Source organism: Cheilinus undulatus, linkage group 13 (genome assembly GCF_018320785.1).
Source record: "Cheilinus undulatus linkage group 13, ASM1832078v1, whole genome shotgun sequence".
Lineage (NCBI taxonomy): Eukaryota > Metazoa > Chordata > Actinopteri > Labriformes > Labridae > Cheilinus > Cheilinus undulatus.
In genome coordinates, this window is record NC_054877.1 from 20,561,927 (window position 1) to 20,579,265 (window position 17,339).

The window sequence follows — 17,339 nt, forward strand, 5'->3', positions numbered from 1 at the left end:
CCATTTAACCCAACAGATGGTTTCCTGGGGAATGGGTCCATGCATTCAGCCAATCTGATAAAGCCTTAGATAATTGTCAGTTACCTTAAGGGTAATTAGTGACAATTTGGAGAAATCTTCACTGTTGGGTAGCATGATGGCTGAAGAGAGTGGCAAAAATATTGAATGAACCGTTTAAGAAAAAGAAGACCGTCTCTGCTTTTTAAAATTCTTTTATATTAAGGAGAGAAGATCGCACACAGGTACTGTAAAACAGGCAGAAAACCAGAAAGACACAGAAACTTTAAGTGATAATTTATGCCACCACGTTTCAATAACTGCTTGTTACACTTTCTATCATCACACAGGCCTTAATGAAGAAAAATAATGCTGGCAGTGTTTTGGCAACAGCCTGATCAATGGGGCAAAAAATTAGTGATGCACGATAAGTATTTTTCTAAACCGATAACTGATAATTTCCTACTCCTGATGGCCGATAACTGATAAGAACTGATCTTTTATTTTTTTCAATTGTTGATTTAACAAAACAAGTTTATTTGATGTATTTATGCACAACTGGGGTTAAGAAAGGGTTAATATGTAGTGAGAAAAGATACTTATAATGAATTCTAACTAATATCTCTCATGTTTAAAAAAAAACAAAGATCTACTCTGGCTTTATAACTATTATGTCAAACTTTTTTTTAGTTAAACATTTGTGTACTAGGTACAACATACACAAACAACTGACATAGGTTTTCCCCTTTTCCCTTGAAATGAATTAAAGTATCTTGACAAGAGGTCAAATCTGACATTTCAATCAACTACACAAGAATTCAGCTGACTTATGTCAAATCAGACATAAAACCAAATGATAACAGGCTGTTGTGCTTACAAATGGAGATGCTTGGGGGTCTGTTTTTTGTTTTTTTTTGCTGCTTAAGTCAGAATTAAAGGGAATTGATGTTTTACATAAAGATTAAAAATATGTACTGACATAAGTCATATCAGAAATAGGTTAAAAATGTTAAGGACACCGTGGTCTGTGGCAAAACTGCTGTTGCTAATGTCAATCCGACTGAATGAAACCACATCAAACAGAGCAGGCAGGGATACGTTTATGAAAGCAGTGGTGGATCAGGAGACTGTCAGGCTGATTTTGTTATTATAACGTTGCGCCTTTTGGCTATAGCAAACTTTCTGCAGTTTTCGATGCCTGCTGAATAAGCACTCTGCCTAGTATTAGCCTTTGGCTTGGTCCTAATGCTCACGGCCAAGGCTAGCGGCTACTGCCACCTCATTTTAACATCGTTAGGATGATGACTTTTAAGTGACTTAAAAGATCCGTCGAGGATCTCTTTCCACTCTTCGGGATGTTTGCAGGGCAAATTCTACACACACTGCTGTGTTATCCTCCAGTAAATACTGGATAACTCCCCTGTGTTGTTAGCCTCTTAACACTGAGGCTGCTTCCTCTTCTTCTCTGTTGCTTAACAGCAGGTCTCGTACTGCGGCGCCACCTTCTGTTTCAGAATGTGTAGTCCTGTGAGAAAGAAAACAAACGCCTTATCGGTGGATTTTATCGGTTAATATTTCATTATTGGGATAATAAAAATATGAAAAATATATGCGATATTGGCTGATAATTTATCGGTACCGATAATAATGTGCATTGCTACAAATAATGTAAACTTGTTTCAGTTTTCCACAGTCTAACATAAATCCACATAACATCCACCTACCATGCAGCATCATATGATAACTGTCCACATGGCATCCTTTAAAGATCTGATTCTCTGCCCTGTGAATTTAAGTCCCCCCTTGTAAATAGTAGGATCTCTAGTGCTTGTGATTTGAATATGGACAAATAAAAGTGTGGCTCTTTGTGCTGACCAACCTTTGACGGCTTGGTAGCCAAAACATTTTAGCTCTGTATTGATACAAGTCCTTTGTAAAGCAAGCTAAAAAACTCTGATAAGTGAGAAAAGAGAAGAAAATCAAGTAAAAGGTCTGTCAGACACTCCTGTTGTCTTGTCATCTCCCTCATTCCTCACCCATCTCAACATTAGAGGAAAATAGAAACAAGGCAATAAGGAAAAATGTTGCACCACATTGCACTGCACTGCTCACATGCTGTCAAGATACTACAATGAGTATCGGTGTAAACAAGCTGATTTTGTTGCTGATGCTTGCTTACGTCACATGTGGTTTGTATGGTGTTATTGATATTGAATTTAATGAGTAGAATACATGCTTCTGCTTTGCTTTGGTTTGATCACAAACCTTTAATTGAGGTTGTTGTAGCTTAAACTGTAGCCAACTCCCTCTTTGGGCTAAATCACCTTGGTAATGAATGCTGCATGCATAACCTGATCCAGGTTGGGTCATGTTAAAGATCACAGACCAGCATGTGTAAAGAACCACCTAGTGAGCAATACAAGTTCTCTCAGAAATTGGCATCATACCTAGAAGTAGATCTTCTTTTTTTTCATTTAATATTTCAGTGCTACAGTATTGTCAAGTGGATATTTGTGGTTTCGTTGCTGTCTAAGAAAAATATACAAATATCTTTGTTGATATAGAGAAATCCTGATTTATATCCTACTTGCATGTAGCCCTGTTTTGTTCAACCTAAAACAAATCTTGATCCATTTTTCTTAAATTTACTGGTGCACACATGCTATCTTTAAATGTTCCTCCACATTGTTGAATGAAACTAAAGGGCAGCATTCCCCATGTTTACCATTGTGTGATTGTAGTGGGTTACTTTAAGTGAGTGGGATTCAGCAAATAGAAAACTGGGAATGGCTTGATGTGGAGTGTCTACAGAAGGCTTTGAGTAGGAAGTGGAAGTTGCTACCCTACTCACATAGTGAAAAAGTCTAGTTCTAAGGGATATTGCTCTGCTAAACATCTTTTTCACTTTAAGGAGCTGTAGTGGAGATATTTCTGAAAGGAATCATTTGGTGGATAATTGGTATTGCAATGTGAAGAAATAGACTATAATGTACACGCGTCACACCCATCAATGATGTCTTTAAGGTGCCTTTCACTGCCATGATGCTAAGTGGGTTTAACTTTGATGGCACATTATCAGTCAAAAATGAGAACCAGCTACGTTATTTTACATTATGGAAGTGATACTGGAAAAATTAACTCTTTATCATGTAGGTCAAACAAATGGGAAAGACTTATTCTTCCACCACAAAGGATTTGAATGCATCCGTGACGTCTCTTCTTTTTCCTAGTTTGAAAAGTCTAAACAATAGAGATTAGGAGCCACACATGCTTTTCTGCAGTGTCTGAAATCTCCGTATAACACCGTTTTTAACCTTGCCTTCAATTTTTCCAGAATGGCATCAGAGGATAAGACTGTGGAACCCTCTGACCAGGGACCCTCACCGCCCTCCAGCAGTGTAGGGTCCACCTCCACAGGAAGTCCTGCCCACGTAGACAAGCGACCACGTGGCAGGCCGCGTAAGGATGCTGTTGCCATCCTACCCCAGGCACCACCCTCATCCACGCCCAAGAACAGAAAGAAGTAGGTTTTTACCTTTGATATTCAAAGTAATGCCACTGTATGTTTATGCTGCAGAAAATATTAATTCTTTTGGTATGAATGCCATATTATGATGATTACTGGCTAACACAATTTGAATAAACCCTAGAGTAATATGGTATAACAATGGCACATGGAACAAAAAACACTACTGCCTTCGTTTCTTGCATATTGAGTAAAATAGAATAAAACATGTTCATGTTCAGGCATGGTTTTGTCTTGTTGAACATTGGTACTGTTTTGGACTTAAAGGGTAGCATTCTGTTTGGATTACTTTTTTTAAGTGCCAAAGTAGCTTGATTTCGGGTAAAGAAACTGCTGACATCTCTTATCAGGGATTGTGCATAGTGTCTGGCTTCTTTGTTGCTTTCATAGCAATATAGCTTAGAGCTGCTTGGTAATATAATGCCCTCAAGGTTCTTAACTCTCTCCTTAGTCTGTCCTCACAATCAATCTTAACACCGTGTTCCCAATGGATCATTTAATCTGCAAACATCCAGACGATGTGGTAATGCCAGGGTGGAAGAATGACCTGAGACAGACTTGAATAACTTATGTTGATGATCTGGGTAGGAACTATTAGTTTGCAGAAATGGAGGATTTTTCATCTTCTTCTTTTTCAGGAGTTATATATGCTAGTGTTGTCACAGAGCAATTTTAGTGGATGTGAATAAGGCTACAAATACTTGCTTGATTTGTCTGTCTATGGATGCTACAGTTACTTTTTGAATGTTAAAATTGATCAATTTGAATATTTTTCAACAATGGATTGCTTAATATTGAATTCATATTGCATAGAGAATCTATTTCAACCAACTTGAAATGATGAGGAGAGCTGAGCTGCTGGACTTAAAGCTATAAATTGTTGAATTTTTGCATTGAATTTTATATATTGTTATAATCAAAAAGTACTACTCATTTGTTATTTATCAGGGGTCGACAGATTATGAGCCTGACCTATTACTGGGGCTGATATTTGGCATTTGGCTGAGTATCGGCATTTTACCAATAATCAATGAAGTTAATTAAGTAAAAGGTGCACTACTTTGGTTCCACTGCGAAGTGGGACTTCCCCTCTGACTTTATTTTCACTTTCCACAGTCTCAACAAATGTCTTGTATACAACACAGTCTGATTGGTTAGATGTCACATGAGTTCCAGCCAATCAGCACTTAAACCTGAGTGCCACTGACACAGTGAGCGCATGGCATCACCTCCTCATTTCCTGCTTCTACTTTGTTGCCTTGTGCTGTTTCTCATGTTGATAGAGCAAGGGCAGTCTTTTTATTTTCTTTCATTTTTGATCATTCAGTTTTACTTTTGCTACATTTAAAACATTTTGTATGCCAATAAATGCATATCAGTTATACATATCGGTTATTAGTCTCAAGAGCTACTAAGAATTAGGGATGTGTTTGACTAAATGGACATCCAGAAAACTCATCCTCATGTGCGCGTTTCTGTATCAGCGGCGAGAGAAGCAAGGGAGAGGAGGGTAAACGGCAGCGTGGTGAGTTAGCGGGGAGTTAGCTGCGTTCAGAGACGGACAACGAGAAACAGCGTTGAGCAGTCATTCACTGAAGAGGTCGAACCCTCGCAGTATTCATTAAAATATATACCGCAAGATTGCTCAGAAATAACGGTGGCAGTAACACAACACATCGCTAAAGACATGAGCCCAGTGTTGTTAAAAAGCCAGGATGTAAAGATCTCATAAAGACACTTAACGCAGAATACGTGATTTGGCTGGGCACGAGCATTTTGCTAAAAACTCCCTGCCAGTGTTGTATGTGTCAGAGAGGAGACGGCCTAGCAACGGACGATTGTGATCCACTTCTCCACTACGGAGTCTTATCTCAGTCTAACAGTTCAAAACACTGCCAACACGGAGTTAAAATGTTCCAGCCTCCAGACAAGCTTTTCTCCCTCCATGATCACACAGGACAGTTTCCTGAATAAGGTTTAAAGACGCTCTCATGTTATGAACTTGTCAGAAACCGCTCCAGCATTCATCAGCACAGATAATGAACTAATGTAATCACAGCTGTGAGCCTGAATGGTGGACTAGACTGCAGGCCATTAGCTGCATGCAGGATTGGTGAGTTTTGTGTAGGTAGGCTTCACCCTTAAGCCTCTGGTATCCCTACAAATTGCTGCCTCATTTTACTCCTAGTGTGCAAAAATGCACAGGGGTTATTACTGTAAATAGAAAAGTTATATTAGTTTAACAATATAATTGTGACATTAACAAAAATACGAAATACTTAATAATTGTCATATCTTTTAACTCTTTAATTGCCATGTTTGTAATGTAAACAAACAAATTTTTTAGATAAAACAAACACAAATAGATTTTTTCAAGACACTTCACTGAAAGTTAATAACTTATTTATGGATGATTGCAGCCTGGCATATGTCATTGATTAGTAGCAACATTGGTTAAAATGCATTATTTTTTTTTTGTGAGGCCAATTATTCTAAAATACTCACTTTTTTCACCCTTCTGCACAAAAAATGCACACCATTAAACCATGTTATAAATGTCATACATTTCAAAATTGTTTTACTGTTATTGAATTATATTTTTCTCATTTATTTCTCGTTCATTTTAATTTTTTTAACCCTTTAAATGACATGTTTCATTGATGATGTCACTGCATTTTTAGATGCAAAATACACAAAAAAATGACTTTTTTGCAAGTTACGACATGAAAATTAGATAACTTATTTTTTGATTATTGCACAGATACACTCAGAGACTCCCACACTGATCTGCACTTAAACAAAACCTCAGAGAGTTAGTGAGAAGGGGAGCAAAGAGCAGTAAAACACTGAAATCTGGTATAAAAACATGTATTTCCTGCCCTTGCCCATATATGGTAAAAGTGACATCACAGGGTAAAAAAAAAATGGTCCAGGTGCAAAAGTAAAGCCCCAACTCTCAAATGAAGCCCAGAAACCAGAAAATGCATGAGTTATGCCTTAATGGCGTATAGATCAAAAGAAGTGGTTTAAATGGGTTTCAATGCGCATTTTTTGCACACAAGGGACATTAACGCTATAAAAGAGGTTTACTTTATTTATGTTGGGCTGATTGTTGTGGCTGGGACAGAATTTTGAAAATTTTGCAAAAATGAATACTACACGATAATATTAATTGTGAAAGAGGACAAAGTTTAAAAAAAAATTCAACTAAGTGTGCATTTTTGGCACAGGGGGTACCAGAGGGTTAATGAGGAACGTAATCATTTTATAATCAGCGATAGTAACCATAACAGAAAACATTTCAGGGCTTTGCATACACTGTAAAAGACCGAGCATTTCATGATTTATGTATTTTCGATTTATTTAAAAAAAAAAAAGATTGAATGAAGTCCTTTTCAAAATGAAACTGCTGAATTTGACTTAATATTGATTTTTACCCTTTCTGCATACAATTTTATTAAAAATCCAATAGAACAGTCTATTGTAATCACCAAACTAGTGTCATTTGGGGCTGAATTAAACATTATACAGCCACTTAGAGGACAAAGTATTGTGATATATATATCGTGTATCGGGATATAGCAAAAATATATCGGGATATCAATTTTAGGCCATATCACCCAGCTCTATGTATATATACACTGTATATATATATATATATATATATATATATATATAAAACTACTATGTAATTTTAAGTTAATATGTAATATAACAAAACATAATTAAACTATTGAAAATATATAGTCCTGCACCATCTAGAATTGAACTATACTTGAGCGATCTGAAGATGGAGATTTTCCCCATTTACTGCATTTGATTAAAATGCTGTCAGGAATTTTAAAAGAAATGGGGAAAATAAATCAGTATAGAGTAAATGTACTTCAATCTTTTAAATTTCACGTTCTATCAGTTTTTTTTGTCATCACAAAGGGACAAGGTGTTTGTGGAGGAAGACTGTGGGAGAAAAGCTGATCCTCAAGCCTCAAGTGTTTTTTTTAATCATATTGCAAAAGCCTTTATTCTAAACGACACTAAGACAGCATAAGTCTTTCCAAATAAAACAAAGTATTGACTGTGATTATGGTTGCACAAGCAGAGACCAGCAGCAGCTGGCTTTCATGTTAGCCATAAGCTACAATGCTATCGCTATGATTTCTAGCTCACAGATTCATCATGTTGCCAGAGTATTTCACTCTGGCGTGGCATAGCTTTTAAAGGACTTGACTCCTGTCAACTCCTAACAACTCACTCAATATTCTGTGATATTTCCACAGAAAACTTGATAAGATTCTGCCTTTTCAGGTGATTTTCTTACTACTTTTGGTTAACTGTTGGCTGGATTTCTTAACACTGATCCCACATTCGGCGATGGTATTACAACATTTGGTCTATACCCGAAAGGTTAAAGAACGGATGAAGAAGAGTAAAGACAGAGAGGTCCGTCCATATCCATATGCGTTAAAACTTCGAGCATAAATGAGCCTTAAGATTGTATCACCTTCAACCAATTAGTACAGCCAAACTCTTCATTCAGCAAATCATGTATTAAACTATTGTTGTAGTAATATCGCATTTTTAAATTTAAATGAGATTCTTTTATTGTTGAGCTATATTGATACCTGTCTTGATGCCACATGATCTAAAGCACAATATTGGTCAATTCTTGTTTTTCATTGTCAGAAACTTTAAGCGATTACATGGCAGCTTTTTAAAAAAAAATTGATCTTTTTTCTAATTTGGTTCGTTTAGATACTTTCAATTATCATAACAGTGGAGGCTGTATTATTACAAATACGAACATAGTGATTCATGATATTGGAATCAGCTGGCTGATAAAGTTGGTTATCGGTATCTGTAAATGTCATGAACATCTCTGCTGATATTGCAACCAAAATAACAGCTGTAATTGTTGCCCTGTATCAGCTAAATGTATTAATCATATTTACATAAGTGGATTTTAGACAGGATGAACACACCTATGTTCTTTGTCTTTCCTCATTCCTTACACTAAGAAGTGTGTTTTAAGGGCTGAAATTAGGTCTGAACTATTTCGATATATCAGCATTGATATCAAAACGATCTAAATGAAACGATTGGCACAAATCCAATATCTTCCATCCGAATGAAAAAGTATTGAAAATAATGACAACCTTTCATTTAACAGAACAGAAACAGGCGACTGGTTCTTCTGGCTTTAAACCATCCATTTATCATTTTTAGACTAAGGGTAGAATGGTAAGTGACAGACTGTCCTCAATCACACTGAAAGAGCAACTTTACAGAGTGCTGAATTTCCTCGGATGATAATTTTGTGTTTGGACCAACTGGCTTCCTCTTCTAGTGGAAATGAGCAGTGTGTAAACAATATTAAAATCACCCGTTATAAGTGTTAAAAGCCAGTTTGTTTGTGACAAAGGAGGATGTGTCAGAAATTGCTCTTGTAGACCTGGTTGTTGAAAATTACTCAATTTGCCCACGCTCCATCTGCTTGTCAGTCCATTTCAAATCAGCTCGATCCAGGTCAGGTTTTCCAGGCACCACCTTCCTGGCTGGGACTACTTACCACAGCATTATTTTCACCTTTTCTTTTTTTTCCTCCCTCTCTCCCTCCCTCTCTCTCCCTGTGGTGGGACTGTGGGGGGATAAGTTGTGCAGGGTATGGGGTTGAATGTGAGTCTTGAGTGTTTGTCAGTGAAATGACTGGCTGTCTGAATGCTGAAATTTGATGCCTTTAGCGCAGTTCTGTGCAATTACAGCTGAATGTTGACGATCAGTCTCTGTAAAGACGTCACCAACACCAGCAACCGCTTTGAGTGCATACGATAGACTGTGGTTTCATAGATGAAAATGTCACACACAGCTAATTTGTGCATTCGGATTTGCCTCAAAGAAATAAGACCCATTTTAAATGTCAGAAGTTTAAACAATTTGTTTCTCTGCTTATTTAGCCAGGTCCCGGTGGGTAGTGGTCAGTAGCTTTTCATGGTTCTGACATCTGTGTCATGCTAATTTGTTGAAGTAGAAGCCAGTTCCCACATAAGCAGTAGCAGTAGTAATAAAGCATCTGGCATTTTAATGGCACATTATTATGTTCTGGTTATTTATCTGTGGATGGATTTAAGCATATACAATTTTTCATGTACAATTTGCATTTATTCATCCGTATATTGACAAGTTTTTGATTCAGATTCTGTTGCGTTGTCACATTCAGTGATCAAATGTTATTAATAGCAGTGGGACAAAATAGCGCTATGTTTTATGACCATCAAGTAACTGGTGCCCAATATTCAGATTAAAAACCCACTATAAACAGATTCACTGGCAGTTGTAGTGCATCACTACCTTATGATTCATTATGGCTGCTGCTATGCTGTCAATGAAGGAGATGAACACAAGTTAAATGTCCAAAGAAGAAGCTGAAAGCTATATAAAAGAAGAAGTAGAAGGCTGGGTTATCTTAGACAGGGGTGAGAAGGAGTTGAAAGATGAAATGATAAGAGATTAAACCGACACCAGTGCAGTCAATAGAAATACTGATCCTGCACATAACAGGTTCATTTATATTCTCAAGTTTATAAGATGTGATATGTCTATATTTAAGGCTTGGGCAATATGGCCTGAATATCATATTATGGTATTTTCTTGCCCTTCCAGGTAACAGTGTTATATCGCAGTATTACAGAATTAAAATAGAAAACAGATTTACTTGCATATTCAGATGATACAAACCTCCTCCTCCTAAAACAAACCTGTGATGGCAGACTGAACTCATGTCTGAGCAGAAGATCACAGAAAAATGATGTGTTCTCTGTGTTCATGTCTTTGTAACTGCTCTTGTAGTTTTAAGTTTCACTCCTGTAGTGCTTAGGTGTGTCCAGCTGCTATTAACTATACTGTATCTCCTATTGTGAGCATTCACAATTAAAGCATTCAAGGAATAATAGCAGCTACAGACTTTTATTGTGAAGGAATTGATGAAAGTATTGTGTTTATCGTTAATTCAACTTCTGCAGCGGTACTGGTGACTTTAAGCAGTTGCACTGCAGTGTTTACAACGGCATCTCTGATTTTGTTTAACGCCACAGCAAGCTTCTTTGACTCGGTATGGACTGACATCAGTCGAGTCACGAGTTTCAGCACATTTTTAAACTGTTGTTTAAGCAGAATCACTGCATCGCTGGGATTAAGACAAAAGAGATGACCCAGCGTGTGGTAAAGCCCCAAACAGACTGACAGATACCGATACTACATCAAACTTGGAGAGGAAAAAACATAGGTTTAACCTGTTTACTATCTTGCAAATCAAGTATAGCAGCACAAGTGGGTGATGTTCAGATAGTTACCTGGTTAATGGTAATGCTGGGACAAAACCTGCTGCTGACTGGACTCAAACTGAGCTGTTTTCAATCACTTTGTTGTGCTAGCAGTAGCATCAGTTATGCCTTGCATGGGTGCTACAACTGAACACACCCATTTGAACCAGTAATGATGTTGTTACAGAAATCCATATCTTGGCAGAAATTTTACCTAAGATGGTATTGATACCGATCTACTGCCCACCATTACTTTATATGATTGTCTTGCGACGAATGACAAACACTAAATTGCTTTATTATATTAATCTTGCCATGAGCAACAAAGGGTATGGCATTCTATTGTATAATATTGTAAGTAGGCCTGTGCTTCAAGCCCTTACCATTTTTTTTTTTTTTTTTATTTTCAGAAAGCCTTGTGCTTATAAAGATTTGTGTAAGTTTATATTCTGTGATGCACAAAATGCCGTAAGACAGCCAATCGTTGCTTCAGTTTTTTCCTTTACACGAACATGAAAAAGACTTTTTTAAAAGTTTGATTCTAATGTTCTACATTATCAAGATCTCCGTGTTTCACTCAGGCTTACAGGTAGGTATGTTAAAGCCAATGTTGCTGGAGGCTTCTTCCATCATTCTTTGGGTTTTAGCGTTGTTCCTTATCTTGACACGGAAGTCATTTGGAGGGAGGGGTTGATCTGGCAGCCAGCCATTTGTGATTTTTCTCTCCAGTGGCACCGAAAATTACCCCCCCCCACCCCTCCATCCGTGCATCTCCTCCCTTCCATCCAGCCCCCTGAATCCTCCCGAGAACCCCTGAGACATGCTGCTCTCATTTGGCTCGTGCTTGCTCTTCTCACTTAGCATGCTAACAATTGATGTTGCCATTTAATTTGTATCCTTGACAATTACCCCCTCCACATGGCGCTTCCAAGATTAGTTTAACAGAGGTCCCATTGGAGGATGCTGACTCTGACAGATCTCTCCATACTTGGTGTGAAAGATGGGTGTGTGCACACATCTGTATGGGTTGGCACAAAGGCTTATAGTTGGAAGCTCAGTCATGTTTGCCTGATTTGCTCACTGCTGCACATTGTAATACAAGAGGAAGGATGAACTTTCTTTATCATGCATAAAAAATCTTTTAAAAAATGTGACGACAGCAGCAGGATGGAGAAAAGTAATAGGATAATATTTAAATTGGCACTTAAGAGAATAAATCTGGAAACAGAAAAGTGATATTTTGAATCACTACAAAGGAGGGACACACATGAGAAGGGCTTTCCCAAACAAGTTTTTTACTTCTCTAAATCTTTTTGGTCATTTATATTTGCTGGTGCAAAATTCTGATGTACCTTTGTATAAACTCTAGCTACAGAATAAAGGTTAATTAGCCAACTTTACAAGCTACCAGACAATTATATTATGATGCATTCACAGTCAGCTCTGTAATTCTGACTATTAGACAAATAAATAATGATAAAAAGATAAAATAATGTCATGATGTGTTCAAATGTAACAGAAAACAAAGACTTAGTTTTTGACAAGAAATGTGAATAAATTCAGCCATGAGGCCAAGAATTTTGCATGTTTTTTCAGCAATATAAAATAGGATGGATGGAATCATGGCCTTTTTCAGTTTTCTTAAGGTCTACTTAGCTTATACCACTTCTGTTAAAAGTGTATTATTTTTATCTTTCAACCAACCAACAGAAAAGTATCAGTGAGTATCGGTAAGAACTCTGATTGATGAGGAGCTTTGGATTAAAAATGTGGCATGTATATCTATTTTAGCTAACTCTGGTATTTTTCTGTCCTATCAAACATAAAATAGAAAAATCTGTCATTAGAAGCTGGTGGTATCAAAAAAGTATCAACATATCGAAAAGTTTGATAATCTTTTTGCAAAGTACCTTTGTAATGTACATTTGCAAAGGGTTTATGTTACTTTTAATGTGTTCGTATCTAAATGTTTAAACAAAGTGTGTTGTGCTTTGTGCAGTTAATTTGTGCAATTTTTTAGTCCCTATAAAGTGAATTCCAAACTCTGTCTTAACATACTAGATATGTTGGAATAAGGTTGCTGTTAACATGTGAAAACACTAAGATCTATGTCTGACTGAATTTTTTTATCTAAGCCACACTCACACCATCTGTATTGTGCCGTATTCGTACCGTGCTAAAGCCCATTTGACCCCCTCCCCTGTCCCCCTTTGGCCCATACTGCTCAGCTCATCCAGGCATGAGCACAGATAAGTAACGTACCAACGTCATCATGTGGAGTATCCAATGTTGATAATTTTATACGTGTTGATTACTCAGTATACATAAGTATTGTTTTTTATGCTGTAAAATAGCAACAGATTTATACAATATCTGATCTGACACCGGGGTTATTTTACCTGACCTGGGATCAGAATGTTACGTGAACTATACAGAGCCAAGTGAGGGGAGAGTGAGGTCCATTGCTGAGAGTTATCTCTTATAGCATATAATCTGGAGCCTGATCAGAGTTCCAAGCACTTCTGCTGAATGAAACCCCGACTTTTGAACTCGTATGAGCCCCTACAGTCATTCCTCTGCGCATCCGTATACTGTCTAAATCCCCCGGTATTCCTTCATGCGCCATGAACTATGCAATTTCCCTGTGTAATTTTTGATGCCTTTCAGTGCTACACCAAAGAAGCCCTCGTGTCATAGAACAGCCTGTGTCCAGAGCAGGATTAAATGTCAGTTAAAAGATTTTCTTTTTTTTTTTTTACCACAACAAGAGCAATTTTAACTGTCTGATGGCAGCTGGGAGTGAAAACGCCATAAGATTAATAAATGTTGTTGCTCAGCTCAAGCTGTTTTGACCACTGGATTTTTGATTCCTATCTGATGTAATTTGAACACTGTTAAGTGAATACATAACTTATTTTTTGACTAGTTATTAAAGTGAAACAGAGTTTACTTTTGTTTACTTAGTCTGTTTACTTGCTAAGTTATGTTTGTAAATAAAAAACATTGAAACTCTAATCTTGGCAAATATGAGATCAGGTCACGATCATATTGAATCAATCAATAGATACTCAATATTAAAAAACTGGATCATGATCCCATGCACTAAAGGCTGATCAGGACATCCTGTAGTATCATTATTATATTCACACTCAAAATACACATTTTCCCACTCCCTCTCATTCTCTTTCTCTCCCCTTTATCCTCAATGTACACTTTATTAATCCAATATTTCATGTAGCTCACTACAGTGTGCGAGGATGTGAAAATTTCATGTGGCTTTTGGGGGAAGAATTTGAGTATAAAAAGTTGAATGATATTTCTCCCAATTTTTCTCTCACCGTCTGTCTGAATGGAGCACCTCAATCCTAACCATATCGTGCAATCCCACAATAGAGGCACTCTGCACACCAATAAAATAATAGCACTATGACCACCAAATAAATGTATATACTGTATTTATATATACTTTTAATAGTTGGTATTTTAGGAGAAGTTGCTTCTCACTGATTTGGGAACATCAGTTGAGATGGAGTTGTGTTCCCTCTTTGACATCTCTCTTTCAGCTTTTACTAGCGGCAGCATGCATGTATTCATGCTATTGTGTGGGTGCGTGCACTCATAGGGGATGGAGAAGAGGTCAGAGGGCAGGGTAGACATGCTCAAAACCTTTTTTTTAATCAATAAGTGCTCATGCCGAAAGTTAATAAAGGTGGAGTATTTTTTTTTGCCAAGGCAGCTGCCTTAAATTTAAAGCGCTTTGGCTAATTGATTTTCTTTTTCTAATTAAGTATACATTATCCATACACTGACAGATGCATTGAGCCTTTTGCCTCAATTAAAGGGGACATGTAATGCAAACATCACTTTTTCAGGCTTTTCTAACAAAAATATGTGCCCCTGGCCTGTCCACAATCCCCTGAAGCACCAGAGAAATCCCTTCCCTCCCCCTTTTTTTCTCCACCTTCCGAAAATGTCTGCTAAAACAGGCTGTTCTCAGATTTCCCCTCATGATTTAGTGTGGTAACCTTGCAAAGCAGATGGTAATGCCCATTTCCTTATTTTTCACTGGCGAATCCATCTTGCAAACCTCCCATCTGAACCGTTTGGGCCTGGTTAGAAAGTGACAGGACCAATCAGCGATGAGGGGCACTACTTTCAGGCGCAGCAGTCATGACGTTAACAAGCTGCAGCAAGAGCTGGTGCAGTTACGGAGGAAGAGGTTAGAGTGGATGCTGCTAAAGCGCCAGTTTTATCAGAACTTGACAACATTTCTTTGTGAAAAAAAGAACAAAGAACAGCAGTGAGTTGTTTCCTTTACAAAAACGACAAAAGTCGAGTACTGACATGTCTATAGTCACCATGTTTCGCGTTATTCCTCATAGCTGCACATGCGCAGCTCGATAGTGGCTACGCCATGTGTTTTGTTGCTCTTATTGGCCCATAGAGATGTGACAGACAGAACGTTCATCCAGTCACACTCCAAGTTTTTTTCACAGCCTCTGCCTTTTCTCAAACATTTCCTATTGAAGCTTTCCCAGATGGATGTGTGAAACAGGTTAGTCGTGTGGGGAGTTAGCACTGCCCCCAGGTTCGGTTTGCCCTCCCCACTTGGAAGAAAGTTCCACCCTCCTCCCCTGATCTTTCTCTCATCTGCTAGTTGAGAGGAGGATCAGGAGAGCCACATCCATTAAGCTACATCCATTTCCTTAGAGGGGCGTGGTCAGGGGTGGAGTCAGACAACTCTGTAACATCTAAAGCCACAGACACAGAAACGGCTCGTTCTGAGCATAGCTGAAACAGAGGGGTTTTTATACATGCAAAAATCCAATACTGGATTGTTTTTTTCAGCAACAAACTTCACAGGCATGTTTTGGGGACCTCTGAGACCAATATAGACTTGTTTACCCTAGTAAAATATGACCCCTTTAATCAGTCTTGTCTTGGAAAATGTATTTTCTTTTGAGTAAATTTTGACGTTATGTGGTAAGGGTCAAAATCTTCTTGTAGTGATTTGTGTACGGGTTTATCTGTGAACAGTTGTTAAAGCTATTGTGAGGAGTCTAGCTGGTAATGAAACCGTTATTACTATCTCATTATGAACAACAGAAGCAAAAAGAGGCTGTAACCCATAAGGTTCATTATTTCTTCTAGTGATTTTAGTGCCTGAAACTGTTGCTAGAGGGTACATTTCAGACAAAGTAAAATAAATTTGACCATAAAAAGGAAGCAGGATGGCACTTTTTGTTGACCTACACATGTGGGTAAAGGTTAAGCTGTATGGCTTTGTCCTCAGGGGCCACTTAAATGGAAATATTCGTACAGGAGCTTTACTGTTGCATTACATGAATAAGGTTCTGCTGATGCTATGCACCTTTACAATTACAAACGTTTGGAGAGTTGAATTCCATAAGTTTGAATTTTGTAATTTATTGTAATATGGCACAACATAAGGCATTGGTAATGTGTTGGATGTATGTCTGGTTGTGCTTAACCATAATTTTAACAGTAATTTGGATTCATTCAACTGTCAGTTTCACACGCTTAGGTGGAGGCACAAAACAAGCCTTATTTTCAGTTAGCTTTAATCTAGTATTAGCTTCTGTCATCAGGTAAAAGCTGGCAATAACACATGAAAATTAGTTTGCTGTTTTATGATTTAATAAATGTCGATGTTTTTAGATTTTTTTTCAAAGGGTGATATCCATGTACATCAAATTCTTTTCATTCCATTTCTATTGTGTCAATCCTAGATGCCCTTAAAGCCCCATATTAATCAAAATATCTGAAGTAGCAATCCCTTGTGTAGTTTATCCTTTGCTTCTAAAGAAGCACTTATTTTTTAAAGTAAGGCCAATACTGATTAGGGCTGGGCAATTAATCAAAAATTAGATTAAATCACAACATGGCCTGCTTCAGAAAATCCTATTTTCCTATTTTTTGTACATTTGCCTTATTTGATATGAGGAATTCATAAAAATGATCACTCCGTTCAATACAACAATTCATATTCAGTTTGCAAATCAAAACTAAATCAGACCAACTTTATTTTTATGTATAACTTTTCAGCCCTTGGTAAACTAGTATTATGTTGGTGATGATTTAGAAAGATTTATTGGTCGTGTCTTTTGGAAAAAGCATGAGATGAGGAACTTCAGAAATAATTGATATCAAATCACGGTCACAATATTGGGGGAAGAAAAATGCAATTAGATTATTTTCCCATGTCCTTGAGCCCTTATACTGATTAAGATAATAACTTGGCTGATTTTTGTTCTTTGTGTTCTTTTTATATTCTTTGATGTGTGACCACAAAAATATTTCAGTTTGTCCAACACATGACTTCTTCTGCCCTATTAAAAATTTAAGCTTTTCTTTAAAGTCCCTGTAAAGTGAAATCCAAACTTTGTGTCTTAACACACTAGATATGTTAGAATAAGGTTGCTATAAACAACACTGAACAACACTTGTGACTGAATTTTTCATTTAGACCATTGCAAAAT

General features: G+C 37.3%; 1 protein-coding gene across 6 annotated transcripts in view; it reads left to right on the plus strand.

The window, feature by feature from the left end:
• kmt2cb (lysine (K)-specific methyltransferase 2Cb) overlaps nucleotides 1-17,339 on the plus strand; it is a 105,703-nt gene that overhangs the window by 4,703 nt on the left and 83,661 nt on the right. For all 6 annotated transcript variants that reach the window (XM_041803228.1, XM_041803229.1, XM_041803226.1 and 3 more), the window contains one exon: nucleotides 3,332-3,520. In XM_041803228.1, the coding sequence (XP_041659162.1) occupies nucleotides 3,333-3,520 (188 nt within the window). In that variant the 5' untranslated portion in view covers nucleotide 3,332. The remainder of the gene's footprint in view (nucleotides 1-3,331; nucleotides 3,521-17,339) is intronic.